Here is a 24,131-nt window from a genome sequence, read left to right on the forward strand (position 1 = left end):
GTTAATGTAAAAAATGAAAAAAAATTATAGAATCAATTTTTTTTAACGAATCGGGTATTCTAGAATATGCATGTCCACGTAGTATATTGCCCAGCGACGTAGTATATTGCCCAGTCATGCAGTATATAGCAGAGCCACGTAGTATATTTCCCAGCACAGAGCCACGTAGTATAGAGACTTAAAAAAACCCCAAACATATACTCACCTTCCGAAGGCCCGTTGGAAGTTCTGCTATACTCACCATCCGCCGCCTTTGCCACTCCTCGCCACGCTCCCGGGACCGCCCCATTGCAAGCGGCAGCTTCCGGTCCCAGGGCTGGTGTGAGCAGGACCTATGATGACGTCGCGGTCACATGACCGTGACGTCACGGCAGGTCCTTGTCGCACTCCAGCCCTGGGTGCGGAAGCTGCCGCTTGCAATGGAGCGGTCCCGGGAGCGTGGCGAGGAGCGGCAAAGGCGGCGGAGGGTGAGTATAGCAGGTTTTTTGTTTTTTTTAATTATTTTTAACATGACCTATTTTTACTATTGATGCTGCATAGGCAGCATCAATAGTAAATAGTTGGGAACACACAGGGTTAATAGCAGCTGTAATGGAGTGCGTTACACCGCGGGCCGTTACCGCTGCCATTAATCCTGTGTGAGTGGAGGGGATTACGGAGCGGGCGCCGGGCAGTGAGTGCAGAGGAGGGACTAATCGGACTGTGGCCGTCGCTGATTATTAATATTAGAAACAGCACAAAATTCCTTTACTTATCTTTGGGTGCAAGGCCCCCAGGCTTCCTGTCCATGGATTGTCCGAAGTATGCTAGATTCAAAAAAGTGGGCAGCATTCCATATCATCTGAAAAACTGTGCAGGATTTAACCCACATGTCTGGGCAATTTTTTGGCTCCAAATGAGCCTTTCTCAAGGCTGAAGGATGTTGCAGGCAGCAGATCGCTCTCCACAAAGGCTGAAGTAGCGGTCCTGCTGCTGAGTTGTTGCCCTCGTATGGCCCCCTCCATGTCTCCTGGTGTACTGGCCTGTCTCCTGGTAGCTCCTCCAGCCTCTGGACACTATGCTGACACACAGCAAACTTTCTTGCCGCAGCTCGCATTGATGTGCCATCCTGGATGAGCTGCACTACCTGAGCCACTTGTGTGAGTTGTAGAGTCCGTCTCGTGCTACCACGAGTGTGAAAGCATAACCAACATTCAAAAGTGACCAAAACATCAGCCAGAAAGCATTGATACTGACATGTGGTCTGTGATCCCCACCTGCAGAACCACTCCTTTTTTATAGTGTGTTTTGATAATTGCCAATAATTTCCATCTGTTGTCTGTTCCATTTGAACAACAGCATGTGAAATTGATTGTCAAACAGTGTTGCTTCCTAAGTGGACAGTTTGATTTCACAGAAGTTTGATTTCCTTGGAGTTATATTCTGTTGTTTGTGTTCTCTTAATTTTTGCCAGAACTGTTTTATATAAATATACACTGCTCAAAAAGAGACCACCACATCAAAACCCTGTCATGAGCAGCCCAAACTCCAGACCTGAACCCTCTGGAATGTAATCAAGAGGATGATGGATAGTCACAAGTCATCAAACAAAGAAGAACTGCTTAAATTTTTGCGCCAGAAGCCGTGTGAAAGACTGGTGGAAAGCATGCCAAGACGCATGAAAGCTGTGATTAAAAATCATGGTTATTCCACAAAATATTTATTTCTGAACTCTTCCTGAGTTAAAACATTAGTATTGTTGTTATGAACTTGTTTTCTTTGCATTATTTGAGGTCTGAAAGCACTGTTTGTTTGTTTTTTGTCAGAAAAAAAATACAAAATTTATTGCTTGGAAATTCGGAGACATGTTGTCAGAGGTTTATAGAATAAAAGAACAATTTACGTTTTAGTCAAAAATATACCTATAAAGAGAAAAATCGGACAACTGAACATTTTGCAGTGGTCTCTTAATTTTTGCCAGAGCTGTAAAATATATCAATTCTGCTTTATTATGTATATTGCTGTCCCTCATTACACACTGCCCCCTCTTGTTATGTACAGCACTGTCCCTTACTTATTGGATTATATTGAGCTTTGTCTTTATTACATATTGTCCTGTCTTGTTAGATGTATGTGATGCCCAGGAGACCGGGGTACCCAGCACCGGACCAATGGGGTCTGTCTCTTGAGGGAGATGTCACGGGTGGCTTGACCCGGTGCTGTGGCCTCAGGCAATGCACAGTGTAAGGGGTATCATGAGGGAACAGGCACTTACTTGATCAGCAGCAGGTTCTCTCAGCGGTGATGATCCTGATCCTGGATAGATAGCTATTGTCCAAATGAAAGTCTGAGGCACTGAAACGTTTAACCAGTTTACTTCAACATAAAGGGATTTACAACCAGTCCTGTCACCGGAGTCTGTATGGGAACTCTGAGTTACTTTGACCCTGCCGGGGTCTTCGCCTCTTATTGTGCGCAGTTTCTGTGTGGCCCTGCTGCTGTATGTGAACTGGCTGCCGGCCCAATCTGTCCCCTCTGGGTCCTGGTTCGACGGGCAACCCGAGTCCTTTTATCGGCTTACCCCCTCCAGGAGTACCGCTGAACTCTGTGTCTGTTGCTGCGTCCGGCCCTAGTGAAGCTGATATCACCTCACGTTTTTCCGGTTGCTGTATTATATATAATGAATACAGCCGCGGATCCGGTATCCGTCTTTGCGCCTGTTCTGGGTAGTGATTAATGCTACCCGGTTCTCACAATGTCCTTTTTCTGTGTCCCTCTTTTCCTCAGGCCGGTGATTTAGGCCTGGTAACAGTCACAGGGCTGTTAGAAATTCAGCTGTATGACCTCTCACTTTCAACTCCTTAGCCCAACTGCCAGTTCTTCTCTCAGACCAGAATGGATCAAGGGGAGTCTCTGGAGCTCCCCCTTCTGGCCGGAGGTGGTAGTGCAGTCTTGCTATTTTAGTATTGTATTTAGTGTCAGTAACTGTTTTTGTGGCAAATACCCCTAGGGGTGCCACATGTATAATACAATGATGGCTGATGGAGCATGGGAATGCTTCTTTTCTAATGGAGGAGGCTGGTAGGCTGGTCGTCTGGTTACCGACTGCTCCATCAGCAGTCATTTTATATCTAACAAGAGAGGGGACAATGCAATAAGAGAGGGCGCTGTGAATAACAAAAATAAACTATGTAAAAGGCAGCACTGTACATAACAGCAGAGGAAGCTATCTAATAAGGGACGGAACCCTAAATACCGTATTTTGCGGATTATAAGAGGCACCCCAAATTTTGAGGAGAAGAATAGAAAAAAGCTTTAAATAAAATGGTGGTGCTTCTTAGAATCCATGTGTCTTATTGCTTACTGGGGATGTTGGCTGCGGTGAAGCGGGGTCTCATTGTCTTGCCGCACCCTCTCTGGCACAGCCGAGTGCCGAATTCTGATGTCATCGAGCCGCGCTGTTGTATCAGACAGGAAGAGCGGGCAGGAAGCGGGACAGATCCCTGCAGCTCCACTCCGCTGCCATTTTGTAGGCAGCGGATCTGCAGGCATCACTCATTTTCCGTCGCACATGAGGACAAACTGGCCAGGGGCCCCTCAGGCAAGATTGCCATCTGTGTCAGCCGCCCTGCAGGGGCCCCCCTCCACCTCCGGGATCCGATGCAGCCGCATCGGTTGCACATGCGGTGTGTCCGTCCCTGTCTATCTCATTTTACTTGAGTCACAGGACAAAATAAGAATATATAGACATGAGTTGACTAAAAAAATTCAAGGAGTGGTATTGCTGTGCCATAGCATGAAAATGTCCTCTATAAATCTCTTCTAACAATTATAATGGGCTTGAATTAGTGGATGGGTTTACACAAACAGATCTTCAAACTGTGACATAGATGTTTGCATATGGCGGTGCCTTGTTTGATCCCATTGCCGGCCCTGTCTTTTGTAAGAAAAACTGATCTTCGAACAGAATATTTTTTTGTCAAGACTTAAGTAATGATATACAAAATTATATTTTTGTTAGTAGGGACATGGTGGTTTTATCGATAAATAACTGTATTGCTTCAATAGCCCTATGGTGATCAATGCTCGTATAAGGACTGTTTAGTACTTTGAAATGTGATGGATCTCTCAAATAAGATGATATTAACAGTGACAGAGGGGTGAGAATTTTCTCCAAAACAATGGCCAATTGCTATAAAATTGAATTAGTGGAAGCCTCTATTGGGCGTCCAGGTGGTTGAGTAACATTTTTATAGGTTTTGGTAGTGTAAAGAACACATGAGTTACAGGATGGTTATTAATGAGGTACTCACCAAGTTTTGTGTCTATAGTGCCTTTTTGTTTTTTATGAATCAAATTGCGTATAAGTTTAGACACTTTGGGTGTAGGGTCTTTTTGAATCTGTGTGTATGTGGATGTATCACACAATTCAGATTTTATTGAGTTAATATAGTATATTTTACCTGGGTAACTTAAGTCATACTGTCCATAAAAGTTGTTTTCTTACAGTTTTCCATATGTGAACCAGCACATACGCAACTATCTAAGTGTATGTTACGTTATTATTGTCACAACAATGGTGTAGTAGTCGTTCATGAGCCACAAAGGTCCATTGCGGTTCTTGTAGCAATGCTACATCATGAGATGTGCCACAATCGTTAGGGTGGGCCTTATGCACTGCTGTGACATGGCTTGTTTGTCACTTATACTAACTATGGAACCATTTATTTTGACCCTTTATTTATCTGTATTGTAAAATCAATAAAATTGAGTCCAGGCAACACAAGTGTTCTTCATGATCTGAGTATATCGAGTTAGCATGTCATATGTAAAATCACATAGCAATACTTTTGGTATCTAATTGTCAAGTAAACAGATATCTCTTTGCTGACACCAGTCTGTTAGGAACAGCAGTTTGCCTTTAATCATTAGGACAAATACGCAACTGACTAATGGATGAGGTCAGGGCTACTTTCTCTACTAGGCTTGGTATTGGATAGCTCACAATGAACATATAGTATATACACATTTGATTACAATACATGGAATATATATACAGTAGGTGAAATAAGTATTGGACACTTCACCAATTTTCTGTAAATATATTTCTAAAGGCGCTCTTGATATGAAATTCTCACCAGATGTCGGCAATAACTCATCCAGTCCACACAGGTAAAGAAATGAAACCATAGATGTCCATAAATTGTTATTTGTAACAAATAGAAATGACACCTTGAAAAAGTATTGAACACATTAAGAATGGGAGTTGCAAAAAACTATGTAAAATCATGACACCATCTTAAGTCTATCAGTAATTAGTAAGCAATCCTGCCACTTAGTGAAAAATATCAGCTGGTTCAACTGATGGCCGATAAAAAGGTGTATCATTACCAACATGCCACACAAAGCTCTAATGATCGGTAAAATCAGTGAGCTATTTCAAGACATTTGAAGCCGTATTGTTGCGAAACATACTGATGGCATTGATAGAAGAATTTCTAAACTACTGAAGGTTCCAGTAAGCACTGTTGGGGCATCAATCCGGAAGTGGAAAGAGCATAATTTCACCGTAAACTGGCCATGACCAGGCACTCCACGCAAGAGTTCAGACTGAGGAGTGAAAGGAATTATAAGAATAGCTGTCCAAGAGCCAAGGACCACCTGTAAAGAGCTACAGAAATACCTTCTATCAGCAAGTACAATTATTTCAAAGTAAACTATACAGTATTATTCTGATAAGACGCACTTATTTCCTTAAAAAATGTACGTCTTTTAGTCCGGATGTACCTGCTCTGGCTGTGGTGGGAAATGAGGAACGGCAGCGGCGAAGCAGCAGGTCACAGAAGGCAGGAGCCAGCGGCTAACTCCTGTGCCCGCTTCTAAAGAAATGAATATTCACTGCATGGGCGTGGAGGGCAGTGAATATTCATTGCTCTTTAATAGCGACATTCTTGAATATTCATTGCTCTTTAATAGCGACATTCTGTTAGCTGCAGCAGCCGGCTGCCTGCAGCTGCTGAGCATTCACGTGTCTCAGCTACTTAATGCAATGAGTACTCACTGCTTTCCACTGTCATAGATGCTCGCGTTAATGCCCAGCATCTGCAGGAAGCCGGCTGCTGCTGCTAAAACTGTGCTCGCTAGTAAAGAGCAATGAATACTTACTGCCCTCAGCGCACATAGTCCAGGCATGGAAAACTGTGAGTACTCCGGCAGCTGTCCTCATCTTGTAAGTAGCCCATGACATCCCTGCTATGCGCTGCTTACAAGCAATAAGCAGTTGCTGGCAACGGAATGAAACGCTGCGAGGGAGCGCAGAAAGGTAAGTATAATGTGGTGGGGGTTTTTTTTTTCATGTTTTTCTGATGGGGGCATGCATATCAGGAAGGAAATGGGGTTCCTGCATACCAGGATGGGGGGGACTGTGCATACCTGGATGGCTATGGGGGCCGTGCATACCAGCATAGGGATGAGGGGGCCATGCATACCAGGATGGAGATGAGGGGGCCGTGCATACCAGGATGGGGATGAGGGGGCTGTGCATACCAGGATGGGGATGAGGGGGCCGTGCATACCAGGATGGGGATGAGGGGGCCGTGCATACCAGGATGGGGATGAGGGGACCATGCATGCCTAGATAGGGATATTAAGTACAGATTTGACCACTTATTATTATTATTATTATTATTATTAATAATTTTTTTTGCTTCAAAATTTTTTTCCCCCGAATTTCTACCTCTAAAACCTAGGTGTGTCTTATGGTCCGAAACATACGGCAAGTACTTCACTCAATTTCCATGAACTGTACGCACTCACATCATGCAAGACTCTATTACTGAACAAAACGCATGTTCAAGGGCATTTAAAGTTTGCTCAGCAATATTTAGACAAGCCTGTGACATGCTGGGAGAATACAGTCTGGTCAGATGAGCCCAAAGTTGAACTCTTTGGATGCCATTATACACAATTTTAAATCCTAACAGCAGTGAAGTTTTAAAGGTGGAAACCTCTTGGCGTGTGGCTGTTTTTCAGCATACGGCACTGGAAAACTTCATGTAATTGAAAGAAGGATGAATGGACAAATGTACTGAGACAGTCTTGATAAAAAATCTGCTGCCACCTACCAGTATGATGATGAGGGTTCACATTTCAGAAGAAGATGATCTCAAGCACACAGCCAAGAAAACTCTCGATTGGCATTAGAGAAAGAAAATAAAGCTGCTAAAATGGCCTGGCTAATCATCTTACCTGAATCCAACAGAAAATGTATGAAAGGAACGAAAGCTCAGTTCATTGGAGTCTAAGGAACCTTCAGGATTTGAAGAGTGTTTGTGTGGAAGAATGGGCCAAAATCACACTGTCAAGCTGCCCTCACCAACAGGCTTTTGTACGAAGTATTAAATAAATTTCAATAAGCGTGTTGAAGAATATTCCCAATGTCATCTCTCATTATTACACATAACATAATTTATAGACCTTTGTGGTTTAATTTCTTTACCTGTGTGGATTGGATGGGTTGTTACATTTGGTGAGAATTTCATGTCAACAGCACCTTTAGAAATATATTTACTTAGAAAATTTATGACGTGTTCAATACTTATTTCACTCACTGTGTTTACTCCAGTATGGTCACTGCCAAGCTTTGCAATAACCCAAGAAAACTAGCTGCTACAACCAATCATTCATATAGGCCAATTGGACACCTGTTACGAGTAGTGTTCGGCTTCAGGGATGTGGTTTATGGAGCAAGAAGAACGACGCTACTCAACTTTATGTATTCGGAAAAGTAAGCAATGTTTACAAAAATATGCAAAATATGGTACCAAGGAGGCATAGCAATACAGTATATACAATTAAATAAAATATAAAAAGGAAAACAAAGGAAAAATACTAAACCTGTGTCATGGAAATGGACAGATCTTAGTTGAGGGAAACTCTTCTTTAAAAATGGTACTGAACTACAGCAAACTGTATCTTCCAGGACTGTAATTCGGAATCTGATTTTATTAGATAAGTCACTCCAATATACTTACCCTTGGTGACCTCAGAGGGGACTGATCAGTAGGATGTGGCTAGGATCTCAAAAAATCACGAGCTCCCCAATTTTCAGGATATCTGGATCAGGATGTGCCAGGCGAGAGATAGGAAATGTAGCATTAAATATTATGATTTTGGATTTCCATAGATGGGGAACATGCCATCTACAGTATACTGTCATCCATCTGTCCCATATTAATTTGGGGCTGATCGGTAGGCCTCACCTCAGTGTAAGTAAATGTGTTATGTTCACCTTTTCATCACAACGACAAAAATATATCTCCTGTGGCTGTAGGATTTATGGCGTCACAGACAAAATCCAATGTTCATAACTGGACTTAGGTGCCAGACAGTGACTGATATAATTTTTTTTTGAAGACCAGAAGCGTGACCTACTCATGGGTGAAGTGTCACCTGTCAGTCTCTTGTATACACTGAGCCCAGACTTGGTGTATGTTCTCCAGTAGGTAACCTATCCTACTTTAATTAATTACCTGTTCACAGTGGGGAACAGGGATTGGAATGAAGTGTTGGCTCTCTTTTCCTTCCCCAAACTATAATTAAGATATGCTTCAACCCTCATATGAGGGTGACACGTCCCCTCTTAAGAGATGGATTTATGAATTTTACATAGTTACATAGTTACATAGTTATTAAGGTTGAAGGAAGACTATATGTCCATCTAGTTCAACCCATAGCCTAACCTAACATGCCCTAACATGTTGATCCAGAGGAAGGCAAAAAAACCCATGTGGCAAAGAGTAAGCTCCACATTGGGGAAAAAAATTCCTTCCCGACTCCACATACGGCTATCAGACTAGTTCCCTGGATCAACGCCCTATCAAGGAATTTAGTGTATATACCCTGTAACATTATACTTTTCCAGAAAGGTATCCAGTCCCCTCTTAAATTTAAGTAATGAATCACTCATTACAACATCATACGGCAGAGAGTTCCATAGTCTCACTGCTCTTACAGTAAAGAATCCGCGTCTGTTATTATGCTTAAACCTTTTTTCCTCCAACCGCAGAGGATGCCCCCTTGTCCCTGTTTCAGGTCTATGATTAAAAAGATCATCAGAAAGGTCTTTGTACTGTCCCCTCATATATTTATACATTAAAATAAGATCACCCCTTAGTCTTCGTTTTTCCAAACTTAATAGCCCCAAGTGTAATAACCTATCTTGGTATTACAGACCCCCCAGTCCTCTAATAACCTTGGTCGCTCTTCTTTGCACCCGCTCTAGTTCAGCTATGTCTTTCTTATACACCGGAGACCAGAACTGTGCACAGTATTCTAAGTGTGGTCGAACTAGTGACTTGTATAGAGGTAAAATTATATTCTCCTCATGAGCATCTATGCCTCTTTTAATGCATCCCATTATTTTATTTGCCTTTGTAGCCGCTGCCTGACACTGGCCACTGAATTTAAGTTTGTCATCCACCCATACACCCAGGTCTTTTTCATTGACGGTTTTGCCCAGAGTTTTAGAATTAAGCACATAATTATACATCTTATTACTTCTACCCAAGTGCATGACCTTACATTTATCCCCATTAAAGCTCATTTGCCATTTATCAGCCCAAGCTTCTAGTTTACATAAATCATCCTGTAATATAAAATTGTCCTCCTCTGTATTGATTACCCTGCAGAGTTTAGTGTCATCTGCAAATATTGAAATTCTACTCTGAATGCCCCCTACAAGGTCATTAATAAATATGTTAAAAAGTTGAGGGCCCAATACTGACCCCTGTGGTACCCCACTTTACTTTTAAATCTGACATTAATCATTAAAGCAAAGCTAAAGATGCCACCGCCATCCCATCTTTTTCCAGTGATTTGAGTTAGAAAGTAAGTGATGATACTATACGGTGGTGGTGATGATGATATGATGCATCATCATCATCATCATCATCTAAAGCAGAGTCTTCTAGAAGCCGTATAAGCTAAATAAAACTATAGTTGCCTTTTTCTTTTTTTTTTATTTCAAAATGGCACCACTCTGGTCAATAAGCTATATCAGGACATTTGGTTTTGCAGCTTAGCCTTATTTACTTGAACGCTATTGAGCTGCAGTACCAGGCACAGCCTAAGGACTAGAGTGGCACTGCTACCAAAAGCCATGCTTTTTATTTATAGAGCTCTTAAAGTCTCGGTAGATTACTTTTTATTGCATTAAAACAGTGCATAATTTCGCAATCGAGAATCCTTTCTATAACCAGTCAAATAATCGCAAGTACATTCCGCTAAACATGTATCTATTTTGTATCTTTCAGATCGCCTTCTTGACGCTGACTCTCTTCCCCATCCGTCTGTTTTTTGCTGCATTCATGATGCTGCTGGCGTGGCCGTTTGCCTTCATTGCTGCTATGGGCCGTACGGGGAAAGAGCTTGAACAGCCCATGTCCTGGTGGAGAAAGTGAGTGTAATGCAATGATTCTGCTACTGTAACTAAGAATGGAGCTAGCATGAAGAGAAAGACTTGTAGTAGCAAACGTGGACAGTGTTTCCTCGGTTTACTTCACTATAGGAGAGTAACAAGCTCTTTATGGGACTTCTGTATGAGGTTTCGCCTAAACAGAAATCCCTTGGTTTCTTCAGTATTCATATAATAGAAATAAAGTAAACCATTAAAAGGTTCATGTCCGTCATAAAGACACTACACTTGTCATACAGCATAAATCTTTAAATACTTAGTAGTCCAGAAAACTCGTTCCACATCTACAACGGCAATATAACTGAGAAGGTCATAGGATCGGGATCAGAAGCGGAGAGACTAGGGGCGCATTGTGTTTGCCGCCACTGTCGGGTATATACGGTCACGAGAAGGGATATGCCATACGTCAGTGTAGGAAATATACTTAACTACTCAGTAAAAGGGATATTCTCCACTTCTTGAAGTTATCCCCTATGTGTGGGTCGGGGATAATTTCCTAATTTATTGAGTATGCGACCTTTAGAAAGCCCACTGTTCCCGAGAACCAAGGCTCGTTTTAATTCGGGAAATGGGCGCTCTTGCACATCTCTTGTATTCATTCTTGATGAGCGTTCTGAAGACAAGCAAAGTGCTGCACTCTCATTAGAATTAATGGAACAGCACTGTGCCTGACTAGCTAACTACCTCTCCATTCACCTTAGAGTGCGGTTCTCAGAATTGGTGGGCGTCCCAGTGGTCAGGCCCCCAACGATCAGGAAGTTATCCCCAATCCTGTGGAGAAGGGATAGCTTCCACACTTGGGAATAACCCTCTAAATAAACGGCATCATGACACCTACCAATCAGACAGACATTTGTATATGGAATGTGAGCTATGGAAATGTTAGCGTATATGCCTGGAGCTTCACCTGCCATATATGTTAGATTAATGGATTAATTCAATATGCTTTCAGCCCCTAGTTGAGCTTTTTATAACCGCATTTATCGTTACCAGACAAAAAGCTGCGCTATTTTGTCCGTTTATGGCCAGATCTTCTTGGAGTCTCCAACATAAGTATGAACAGAGGCTAAGGCTGGTTTCACATTTGCGTTTTTTTGGGTGCGTTTTTGCGGTAAAAAACGCAAAAAAAGCATGGTGAAAAAACGCATGTAAACGCGTGCAAACGCTGCGTTTTTTTGACGCATGCGTTTTTGCATGTGGTGAAAAAAACACGGCATTTTGACGCGTTTACATGCGTTTTTTCATGCGTTTGCGTTTTTTAAACGCATGCTGAGAAATGTGTGACAGCTGCCAATCATCAAAATAAAGTAAAAAACCCACTATAAACAGAAATAGTTAGGGGTAGGGTTAGGGGTAGGGATCATAACCCTAACCCTAAAGGGATCCTAACCCTACTGCTAACCCTAACCCTAAGGGATCCTAACCCTACCCCTAACCCTACCTCTAACCCTAAGGGATCCTAACCCTACCCCTAACCCTAAAGGGATTAGGGGTAGGGTTAGGGGTAGAGTTAGGGTTAGGGGTAGGGTTAGGGTTAGGATCCCTTAGGGTTAGGGGTATGGTTAGGGGTAGGGTTAGGGGTAGGGTTAGGATCCCTTTATCACCTTTATATTGTGGGGTGGCATATCAGTGTGTTTTCTGTTTTTTTAATAAAAAAACGCATGCACAAAAAAACGCATGCGTCCCCATTGACTCCAGTGTATTTTTTGACCCCAAAAAAACGCATGAAAACGCATGCGGTTTTTTTGGTCCAAAAAACGCCTCTCAAAAATACTACAAGTTGCATTTCTGAAAATGAATGCATACAGTAAAAAAACGCATGCGTTCAAAAACGCATGCAAACGCGTACACCAAAAAACGCATGCGTTTTCAATGTTAAATATAGGGAAAAAACGCATGCGTTTTTTTTGCAAAAAACGCTGCAGACAAAAACGCAAGTGTGAAACCACCCTAAGTGTCGAGACTTAAGTGCTGCAGTGATGGAACTTTAAACCAGACCAGTGGCAGTCTAGGAAACCAGTAGCGCAGGAAGAACTTGAAAAGTGAATATCATATTATATGTGCTTTCCTTCTTATTTTTTCAAAGTCAGACCAGAAATCTACTTTAGACCTTGCGGCAGACCTAATTTAGACTTAATCTACCATCCATAAATCACGAAAATGTAGTAATCTGCAGTATATTATGGAATTCACTAATGATAACCAAAATAATCTTGTTATGAATTCTAAAACTATATTCATCTAAGGGGTAAGGTTTCTCCTTGTGGTGAGTGACATGCATTGTCTGGCATGCCAGTATGAGGAGACTTAATGCAAATTGTCTCTCCAGAGAGTTCAAGTCCTCTTCCTCTCTAAAGAGACAATTTGCAAAGCTATAGTACAAATTGTCTCTTTATTTTGGGTTTTCTAAGCCGGAATAATCTCTGTGACTGTTTGATAATCTAGAATATCAAATAAACCAAGATACGTCAGTCTGTGTGCATAACGGGAGGTAGTTTGAAAAGATTTGGAGACGGGCATAGATGGGATTGAAATCAACGGCTCTCATGTCTCAACCAAATCACAGTCCATATAACACTTTTTTGTAAGGATTTTGTTCCTCATTCCTCCTTTGATACATTCTCATCCGACGCCATGATATGTGACTCTGCATGTCTGATCCCGTAGTGATCTGGTTTGCTGACTTGGCTAATAGCTGTATACAAGCTCTATGGCCTTAACGAGAAGCAGAAAATAAAGCTAATCCGCTTCTCTTTTTAGAGTAGCTTTGAGACGCAAATGTTCCTTTCTCAAATTGACATATACCTTATGTGTTTTTAATTTTTTTTTAGTGCCAGTGTGCCCTCCTTTCCAAAAAAACATCTGGTACAAACAAGAAGAAATAAACGTCAGTTCAGTCACATACATATACGGCGACTCAATAACGAATAGCTAACACTGGAGAAACAAGAGTCAAAATCTAGCCAGAAAAATCATAGAAACATATTTATTGAAAAGTCAATTACCACCATAAAACATCATATATAGTAGAAAATCATGTTATAAACAATGAATAGTGACTATATCCATACGTGCAACCAAAATTACAGGTTCACAAGACGGGACAATAGTGAACTAAGTATTGCGGTAGTGAATACCTGTAGTCCCTGCATGTGTGCAATTAAAGCTGATGCGTGGCAGCTAAAGTAGATGTTGCAATAGCACAATCGCGCTAACCATATCCCGCATCACAAGCAAAGCACCCCGCAACATATAGAGAATTAGTACAAAGGTAAAAGGGTTAATTACCCATAGGTGTCCGTAGTACCCGTCTGAATCCTGGATTTACTACCCCAACGCGCGTTTCGCGTTTGTCTATCACCGCTTCCTCAGGGGGCGTCACAATAGTGAACTAAGTATTGCGGTAGTGAATACCTGTAGTCCCTGCATGTGTGCAATTAAAGCTGATGCGTAGCAGCTAAAGTAGATGTTGCAATAGCACAATCGCGCTAACCATATCCCGCATCACAAGCAAATATCCCCTCAGGGGGAAGCGGTGATAGACAAACGCGAAACGCGCGTTGGGGTAGTAAATCCAGGATCCAGACTGGTACTACGGACACTTATGGGTAATTAACCCTTTTACCTTTGTACTAATTCTCTATATGTTGCGGGGTGCTTTGCTTGTGATGCGGGATATGGTTAGTGCGATTGTGCTATTGCAACATCTACGTTAGCTGCTACGCATCAGCTTTAATTGCACACATGCAGGGACTACAGGTATTCACTACCGCAATACTTAGTTCACTACTGTCCCTTCTTGTGAACCTGTAATTTTGGTTGCACGTATGGATATAGTCACTATTCATTGTTTATAACATGATTTTCTACTATATGATTTTCTACTATATATGATGTTTTATGGTGGTAATTGACTTTTCAATAAATATGTTTCTATGATTTTTCTGGCTAGTTTTTGACTCTTGTTTCTCCGGTGTTAGCTATCTGGTACAAACAAGTTGATTTTTTTTTTTTTTTTAAAGGGAGTGGTATGGTTTTCTTTTTTTTCTAATAAATTGACTCCATCTGCAGTGCTTGCTATGGAATAAGCACATGAGTGCATTTCTACAGGACAGGGACTGTGAGCTTTACTGTAAAATTCTGTAGGGTATGTCGGCAAATAAAAAACCCTCAGGTGCATTATAGAGCACTTAATAGCCTTACGTAAAGACTTAAAGGGGTTGATAGAAACTTTACATTGTTGGAGTTTTCAGAGGATAGGTCATCAATATCAGATCATTGGGGGTACGATCAGCTGTTCTGTGCTGCTAACGGCCAACAGAAATGAGCAGTTGAGGAACAGAATTCAGTTGTTTATTGGCCTCAGTGGGGTACTGCATAGCTAGCCCTGTTCCAATGAGTAGTAGGCTTGGATGTGGCAGTACCTGGCCGCGGCCACTATACAGTTAATGGAGCTGTGTAGATCTGCTCCACAACTGAGCACATACGGCACCAAGAACTGCCGATTGGCGGGGGTGCTACACCATCGATATGATATTGATATATAGTACCAGACAACGCCTTTAATGGTGTTTTCTGGGAATAGAGATATTTTTTTTTTATTAATGCATTCCCTAACTACCTTAATTAGAAACCGTTCATTCAAAATTTGTCGTCATCTAGTTATGCTGACAGGAACACTATCTAAAATGTTAATAGGCCAGGTGTTATAGAAGCTGTAATTCACCACCCTCCCTTATGTGTAGTAAGAAGCGCCTCCGGTGGATAGTCTGCTGTAATACTGGCAATGCCAGGGGTACTGAGCCTAAGATGAGGCTGCTTGCACTGCTGTCCACCCTTTCTGAATCCCAAGAGGCTGCTGTGACCTGAAGAAAACTTCACAGTATGTTGTGTTAGGTATCTCAAGGTCCCAGCAGCCTTTTAGCATTCATAAAGCGCGTGCAGCAGTGCAAGCAGCCTCATCTTCGCCTCAGTACCCTGGTATCGTCAGCATTACAGCAGAGGCGCTAAACATGAAGAGATGGAGTTCCTTACTGCACATGCTCACTGGCACCAGTCCTACTGTCATTCCCTTTTCCTTTTTTTTTCTTTTTTTATTCCAGGAGACCCCTTTTTAAATGGCATCTGTCAGATCAAAGTGCAATACTAAGCAGATTACCGAATAGGGTATATAGCACCTATAAAAAATCTTCCATTAGTGCTCTGATTGCTGTCTCCTTTCTGTAGATATTGAAGTTCATTAAATATTCTAATTGGTGCACCCTTTGGGTGATGAAGAGGCTCTGTGCCCTGTCCTGCACAAGGTTTTGCTAGTCCCTGCATCCATCATGAGTGATTAGTTATCACTCCAGATAAGCCAGTGCTATCTGCCCCAGAAAGCCCAGGAAGGCAGTGCTGTCTGTCACCAGTGTCGGAGGTGGGAGCTTGTAAAACCAGTATGGTGTACTGAGCCTCTTGGCCACAACAGGGGTGCACCAAGCAGCCGAATTAGCATTCTTAATTAAAATTGATTTTATGCAATGTGGACGCAGTGAGTAGAACACTAAAGGTGTGAAAATTAAATATAAATATATATAGATTTTATTTATTTTCTTCCAGGGGGTTATATACCCTACAAGGCTATGTGCTTATTTAAACTGTCACTGTTGACTGATTTGCTCCCTTTAAAGGGAACCGGTCACCCCCCACCCCCCAGGCCTATTAAAGTAAAAGAGCCACCTTCATTAGCACTAAGGCTGCATTCTGTGAAGGAGGCTCTTATGTTCATTATCCCTAAGAACGCTGAAATAATAAGTTTTATAAATTTCCCGCCATACCTCTATTGAGTCAGGAAGTATGTTTTCTCCCCCTGACTCAACCGCCTCGCGGCCTTCCATCATCCCCCCCCGTGTCCTCCGGGCGCCGCCTCCTCTCTTCATCGTGACGTCACCGGCGCCTTTGTGTACACAAGTTGTAGTGTCTGGACAACCCTTTCTGTTTAATTAGGTCATGTGGAAGTGGAGAATAGAAGAGTCTCTTGTTGGGGATCTTCCTCTATTAGCAAAGACCGGAACCAATGTAAGGAACCTCTGTCGTTCTTCAGTAACATTATTGTATAACATGTCTGTCAGTTCACTAGCAGATATGTTCTATCATGCCACATTTCCCCTGAAACTGTTATGATACAAGCTTATTGCCAGCATGGAGCAATTTAGAAAAGGGTTGTCAGGATGGAAACAAATTTCCCCTAATCAGTTAATATTTTGATCATCTGTTTTCTTGGCCTTCTATGAAGGCAACAATATTAGATTTGCAAAATTTCTACTAATGGCAACCATCATAGTGACTTTTGGATTTTCACAGATCTTGGCTATACATGCAGTGTCAAACACTAGCTCTATTCTACTATTTCATTCAGTGTAACCTGTATTTTATTCAATGAAATCTCTGGTGTTTGTATGCATAAGAGTCGAGTGGGTGGTCCGACCTGTGATTAACCACTTCCTACAGATGCAGAGTCATACATGGAAGACTGGCAATCACTAGTAGGACCACCCACTGGATTCCTGCATACAAACACCAGGGATTTCAATGCATATAATACACATTTTGCTGATCCTTATTCACAAAAATGTACACACGGAAAAAATTGTTGGTATCCCTCGTTTAATGACAGAAAAACCTACAATGGTCACAGAAATGACTTGAATCTGACAAAAGTAATAATAAATAAAAGATCTCTGAAAATGAACAAATGGAAGTCAGACACTGCTTTTCAACCATGCTGCCACAGAATTGAATTTTTTTTTTTTAAATAAAACTCATGAAATAGGCCTGGACAGAAATGATAGTATCCTTAACTTAATATTTTGTTGTATGACCTTTTGAGGCAATCTCTGCAATCAAATGATTCCTGTAATGGTCACTGAGACTTCTGCACCTCTCGAAAGGTACTTTGGACCACTCTTCAAGAGCAAACTTCTCCAGTTGTCTCGTGTTTGAAGGTTGCCTTTTCCAGACGGCATGTTTCAGCTCTTTCCTAAGAAGCTCAATAGGATTTATGTCAGGGCTCATTGAAAGCCACTTCAGAATAGTCCAATGTTTTCCTCTTAGCCATTCTTGGGTGTTTTTAGCTGTGTGTTTTGGGTCATTATCTTGTTGCAAGACCCATGACCTGCGACTGAGACCAAGCTTTCTGATACTGGGCAGCACATTTCTCTAGAATCCCTTGATAGTCTTGAGATTTCATTGTACCCTGCACAGATTCCAGACACCCTGTGCCAGATGCAACAAAGCAGCCCCAGAACATAACAGAGCCTCCTCCATGTTTCACAGTAGGGACAGTGTTCTTTTCTTGATATGCTTCATTTTTCCATCTGTGAACATAGAGCTTAGGTGCCTTGCCAAATAGTTCAATTTTTGTCTCATCTAACCATAGGACATTTTCCCAGACGCATTGTGGCTTGTCAACATGTAGTTTGGCAAATTCCAGTCTGGCTTTTTTATGATTTTTTTTTTCAAACAATGGTGTCCTCCTTGGTTGTCTCCCATGAAGTCCACTTTGGCTCATACAGCGACGGATGGTCCGATCTAACAGTGATGTTCCTTGAGCTTGAAGTTCACCTTTTAATTTGTATAGAAGTTTTTCTGGGCTCTTTGTTACCATTCGTATTATCCGTCTTTTATTTGTCATCAATTTTCCTCCTGCGGCCACGTCCAGGGAGGTTGGCTACAGTCCCATGGATCTTAAATTTCTGAATAATATGTACAACTTTAGACACAGGAACATCAAGCTGCTTGGAGATGGTCTTATAACTTTTACCTTTAGCATGTTTGTCTAAAATTTTCTTTCTAATCTCCTGAGACAACTTTCACTCGCTTCCTCTGGTCCATGTTGAGCGTGATACACACCATGTCACCAAACCGCACAGTGAGTATCTGTAGCCCTATATACAGTCTCACTCACTGATTCCAAGATTGTAGACACCTGTGATGCTAGTTAGTGGACACACTGTGATTTAACATGTCCCTTTCGTCACATTATGTTCAGGGGTACCATCATTTCTGTCCTGGCCTATTTCATGAGTTTTATTTATTTTTTTTTATTTTGTGGAAGCGTGGTTGACAAGCAATGTCTGACTTTCATGTGTTCATTTTCATAGACCTTTTATTTATTATTACTTTTGTCAGATTCAAGTTATTTCTGTGACCATTGTGGGTTTTTCTGTTATTAAACGAGGGGTGCCAACAATTTTGACCACGTGTGTAACCTCCTGCCCGCATATCAGATATTTTTAACATGAATAGTTCTCTTTAAGTTCTGTTGTCCCACAGTTCCATGTTCTGGAGCACAATGTCACACGCTCAGTGTGAGACTTTCAGCTCTTGGCAGGGCAGTAGAATAGAGCTAATGCATAATATCCGAGATTTGTGGAGATCTGAACGTCACTGTTATGGTTGCCATTAGAAGCAAGTTTGGAAATCTAATCTGTTGCCTTTATAGAAGGCCAAAACCGCTACGAAACAGCTGATCAAAATATGAACTGATTGGGGGAGATTTTAATCCATCTGGACAACCTTTTTCTAAATGGCTCCCCGCTGGCAATAAGCGTAGATTACTGAATCGATTCCAACAAACCCATATATCATTCTACTCCTCTGCTTCTTCTCTGTACCATTGATCTGACTGCCTGTACAATGAGACGTGTTCCCCTTAAGTAAAAATAAAAAGATGATATACGGTATATTCTCATTTATGCTGCAGAAATCTTTTTCAGGACAGTAATTGTCAGTCATAGTTTTTGTTACCTCCCCTGACATATGTCAGGAAGTCCAGATTTCTGTGAATGTACCCTGACGTATGACAGATGATTAGGAAAGAAGTCATCGGGAAGGACACACTAGATCGAGTTACAGAAAAGTATTCCAAGAATTTACAATTACTCTGACTTGAGATGCACATTCCATTTTTATTTCTTCTGGGAGGGCTTCACTTGCTACTGAGAAACTGACTATAGACTTCTTCTGATTTGTGTTTTAGTAAATGCTTAAATTTCCCATAAAATACCAGTCCTGTATTATTTCTATGCTGTCCAGTTCCTCCGTTATCCCTCCTACAAATTAATAAATTGACAACTTTTCATTTCTTTAGTTTAGTTAATAGTCCAATCAGCCGCAGCCTGCTCTTGCTGTTATCAGTTGAATGCAACTCATCATTCTCCCCTGCTCGCAGTAATCGCTGGCAGAGCAGGGGAGAATGATGAGTTGCATTCAACTGATAACAGCAAGAGCAGGCTGCGGCTGATTGGACTATTACTCCCATCAGCCTACACCTGCTGCCGATAATAACAGTGAGAGCAGATGGCAGCTGATGGGAGTATTCATCAGCTACTGCCTGCGCTATAAGTAAAGGTAAAAAAAATTGTGTGTGTTCGCCTGTATTTTTGGTAGCCAGCCAGACAAAACTGACAGCTGCATGCTGCAACCCCCCCAGCTGTCAGCTTCAGCAAGGCTGGTTACCAAGAATAGAGGGGTGGCCATGCCATTTTTAACTTATTTTTTGTTTTTTCTTTTCTTTTAAAGTTTAAATAAGCGTGGGGTCTCCCACTCAAATTTTTGACAACCAGTCTTCATAAAGTAGACAGCTGGGGGCTGGTAATCTCAGGCTGCTAAGGGGCCTTGGATATTGATTCCCCCCCCCCCCCCCCTTCCCAGCCTAAAAATAGCAGCCCTCTGCTGCCCAGAAAAAGCACATTTATTAGATGTGCTAAATCTGGCGCTTTCCCACTTGCCCTGTAGCGGTGACAAGTGGGGTAATATTTGTTGGGTTGATGTCATCTTTGTATTGTCTGGAGACATCAAGTCCACGGTTTAGCAATGGAGAGGCGTCTATAAGGCTCCTATCCATTGCCAATTCTATATAAAGTCCTTTTACTTACACACGTTTCCATTTTTATTTAAAAATGACAAACCGTTATACCACCTAACCCCCATTCCATTGAACCCCTCGTCTCCGGTAATAAAATAATAAAAAAAACAACAGTGTCCTTCACTTGTCTGACATTCTGTCCCACACAGTAATCCATGTCTGGGGATTAATAGCATTCAACCTGGACGGTGAAAAGATGCGACCGTCCAGGCTGAGAACCACTTAGGAATAAGCTTCTGCGTGCGCAGCATCAGTGACTAGCGGTGACCTCATTGAGGTTACCGCGGGTCACTGAGGCTGCATTCCCAGCCGGGCTGAACTGCCGTGACCTAAGCACCGTGAGATGGTCACTGAGTTCACTGCAGATTTCTCACTGATTCTATATTGTCACAGAGCCTCCAGTGTCGTCATTCAGCAAAGGTCTTAACTTGGATTGGCAAAAATACACACCCCTTAACCCTCAACCACTGAGGACTCTCAATTCTAAATATTTTTCTATCTACTGGCTAACACGATACCAAGATATATTTCTTTCCTGCACCCCATAACCACCTTTTTTTGGCATCCCATTTTTTTTCTGAATGTGGTGTAACCTACTTTTGTCACCTAGTCATGGCTTTGGTCCAGCCATGTTTCTGTAACTCCTACCACATTGTAATCTGTAGCTAACATAAGAGTCTCCAGTTGGTTCTTTTTGTTCTCAAGATTTATTGCATTTGCCAGCAGACTTTAATACTATTAGCACATTTAGAACTCCTTTTCTCCCTACTTTCCTTAGGGTACCGTCACACTATACGATTTACCTACGATCACGACCAGCGATATGACCTGGCCGTGATCGTAGGTAAATCGTAGTGTGGTCGCTGGGGAGCTGTCACACAGACAGCTCTCCAGCGACCAACGATGCCGAGGTCCCCGGGTAACCAGGGTAAACATCGGGTTACTAAGCGCAAGACCGCGCTTAGTAACCCGATGTTTACCCTGGTTACCAGCGTAAAAAAAAACAAACAGCACATACTTACATTCCGGTGTCCGTCAGGTCCCTTGCCGTCTCTGCTTCCCGCACTCACTGACTGCCGGCCGTAAAGTGAAAGTGAAAGTACAGCACAGCGGTGACGTCACCGCTGTGCTCTGCTTTCACTTTACGGCCGGCAGTCACTGAGTGCGGGAAGCAGACGGCAAGGGACCTGACGGACACCAGAATGTAAGTATGTGCTGTTTTTTTTTTTTTAGTTTTACGCTTGTAACAAGGGTAAACATCGGGTTACTAAGCGCGGTCCTGCGCTTAGTAACCCGATGTTTACCCTGGTTACAAGCGAACGCATCGCTAGATCGCATCGCTAGATCGGTGTCACACACACCGATCTAGAGATGACAGCGGGAGATCCAGCGACGAAAAAAAAGTTCTAAACGATCTGCTACGACGTACGATTCTCAGCAGGATCCCTGATTGCTGCTGCGTGTCAGACACAGCGATATCGTAATTATATCGCTGGAACGTCACGAATCGTACCGTCGTAGCGATCGAAATGGCAGTGTGTGACGGTACCCTTACTCTTCCCAGCGCCCTCTAAATACTCGTTGACCCCCTCTGTCTGTCTCTCTCTCTCTTTCCTCTACCTATTCCCTTTTTAGGACACCTACCATCCCTCTCCTCACTCAGATCCTAGTTTAAAAGCTTCTCCATCCGTCTGACCATTTTTTTTTACTCAAAGCACAGCTGCACCCTCCCCATTGAGGTGCAGCCCGTTCCTACTGTAGAGGGCATAGTATTTCTGAAAACACCACATTGGAATTCCTGTACTCCTCTCCTAATTCCCTGTAATAATTTTTGAGGACCTTCCACCACCATTCTAACTTTGTCATTAGTACCAATGTGTACCGTGACCACTGGGTTTTCTCCAATCCCACCCAGCAAACTGTTTATCCAATCTGCAATATGCACCCGGTAGATAACACACTGTTCTGCATTCACTGTCTCGGCTGCAGATGACCCCGTCTGTCCTCCTAATTATAGAGTCCTCTGCCACCAACTTCTGTTTGGCCTTTGCTGCACTCCTATCTCCCTTCTTCTTACAGTAGGAGCAACGTCCTGCTTCAGTGATCCCAGTCCTGGGCTTGCATTCTTAATATCAGCCAAACAGGCATATTTACTACAATGCCAGATCAGGACTGGGCTTCCTGGCACTTTTCCCTCTACCCCTTCTTCTAACTGCCCACTATCCCTTCTTCTGTTATCCAGCTACCTACTTCTGGGTCCTGGTTAGAGATGAGCGAATATCTGCGGCTCCCTCCTTCTTCCGCAAGCTATAGCACTCACCAAATAGCTGTGTTGGGAACCTGGCTAACTGGAGCGCTCCAATAATCAGCTGTTCAGTGCCGCAGCTGCATGTGTCGCAGCTGTGTGACAGTCACAACGCACAGGCTGTCCATGCATGTGTTGTGATTGTCGCACACCCGCGACACATGCAGCTACGCCGCCTGACATCTGATTATCAGAGCGCTCCAGTTAGCTGGGTTCCCGATGCAGCTTATTCGGTAAGAGCTATAGCTTGACGAATCAGGAGATAGCTGAAAGTATTCGCTCATCTCTAGTCCTGATCTTCCCCATCTCCACCCTCCTCCATATCACTGGCTCCAGCCAGAGCATGCTCGGTGAGCTCTAAACTCCTCTTCAGGTTTGTAGTAATATATGACCGACATTAGAATGTCAGGGGTATTACTGGCCAGGAGTAATACAGATTATTAGGTATTTACCAAAAATATTAGTATGTGTAATATTAATTATACACATGTTTTAGGCCACCTCAGACATATTCTTAAAGGACCAAAATATGGACAGATTGCCAGATAGCATAACAAGGGGGAAGAAGAACAAAAAATTGCAATTCCAAAACCCAAATAAATAAACCCCAAATAAACTTTATTGGTCACATAAGCAGGTAAGGATAGGTAGGGTTAAAAACATGGGTAGACATACAACCATGCACTGTTTAGGGCAGGTAGGACCAATTGTATATTGAATTACATTCACCAATATACGGCTGTATCCGCCATTAGAGGAGAAAGCTGCTACCAATATAGAACAATACAAAACTAGTGTATCAGCAGTGGGTAGGGCACAAGAGCACATAGAGAAAGTCATCATAAATACACAGGTTCAATAGACTATTGCACATGGCCAGCATAATAATTACCCGTCAATGTAAGGCCAACCCGCCTACCCCTACGCACATTTTGGATTTCTCCTTCAGGGGGCATGAAGGAGACACTGCTGCTTACATTGACGGGTAAAAATTATGCAGGCCATGTACAATAGTTTTCTCTATGGGCTCTTGTGCCCTACCCATTGCTGATACACTAGTTTTGTATTGTTCTACAGGGTGGGCCATTTATATCTGGTATACCTGGGTGGGCCATTTATAAAGTTGCATCCAAAATGGCCGGCTTCAAAATGGCCGCCATAGTCACCACCCATCTTGAAAAGTTTTCCCCCTCCCATGTACTAATGTGCCACAAACAGGAAGTTGATATCACCAACCATTCCCATTTTATTTAGGTGTATCCATGTACATGGCCCACCCAGGTGTATCCATATAAATGGTCCACCCTGTATATTAGCAGCAGCTTTCTACTCTAATGGCTGAAACAGTCGTATATTGGTGAATGTAATTTAATATATAATTGGTCCTACCTGCCCTAAGCAGTTCATGGTTGTATGTCTACCCATGTTATTAACCCTACCTATCCTTTCCTGCTTATGTGACCAAT

General features: G+C 42.4%; 1 protein-coding gene across 1 annotated transcript in view; it reads left to right on the plus strand.

Annotated features, from left to right (window-relative positions):
• LPCAT1 (lysophosphatidylcholine acyltransferase 1) overlaps positions 1–24,131 on the plus strand; it is a 169,308-nt gene that overhangs the window by 57,593 nt on the left and 87,584 nt on the right. The window contains exon 2 of the mRNA XM_069730585.1: positions 10,293–10,435. Within this exon, the coding sequence (XP_069586686.1) occupies positions 10,293–10,435 (143 nt within the window). The remainder of the gene's footprint in view (positions 1–10,292; positions 10,436–24,131) is intronic.

The sequence above is a fragment of the Ranitomeya imitator genome, chromosome 6, assembly GCF_032444005.1.
Source record: "Ranitomeya imitator isolate aRanImi1 chromosome 6, aRanImi1.pri, whole genome shotgun sequence".
NCBI classification, from domain to species: Eukaryota; Metazoa; Chordata; class Amphibia; order Anura; family Dendrobatidae; genus Ranitomeya; species Ranitomeya imitator.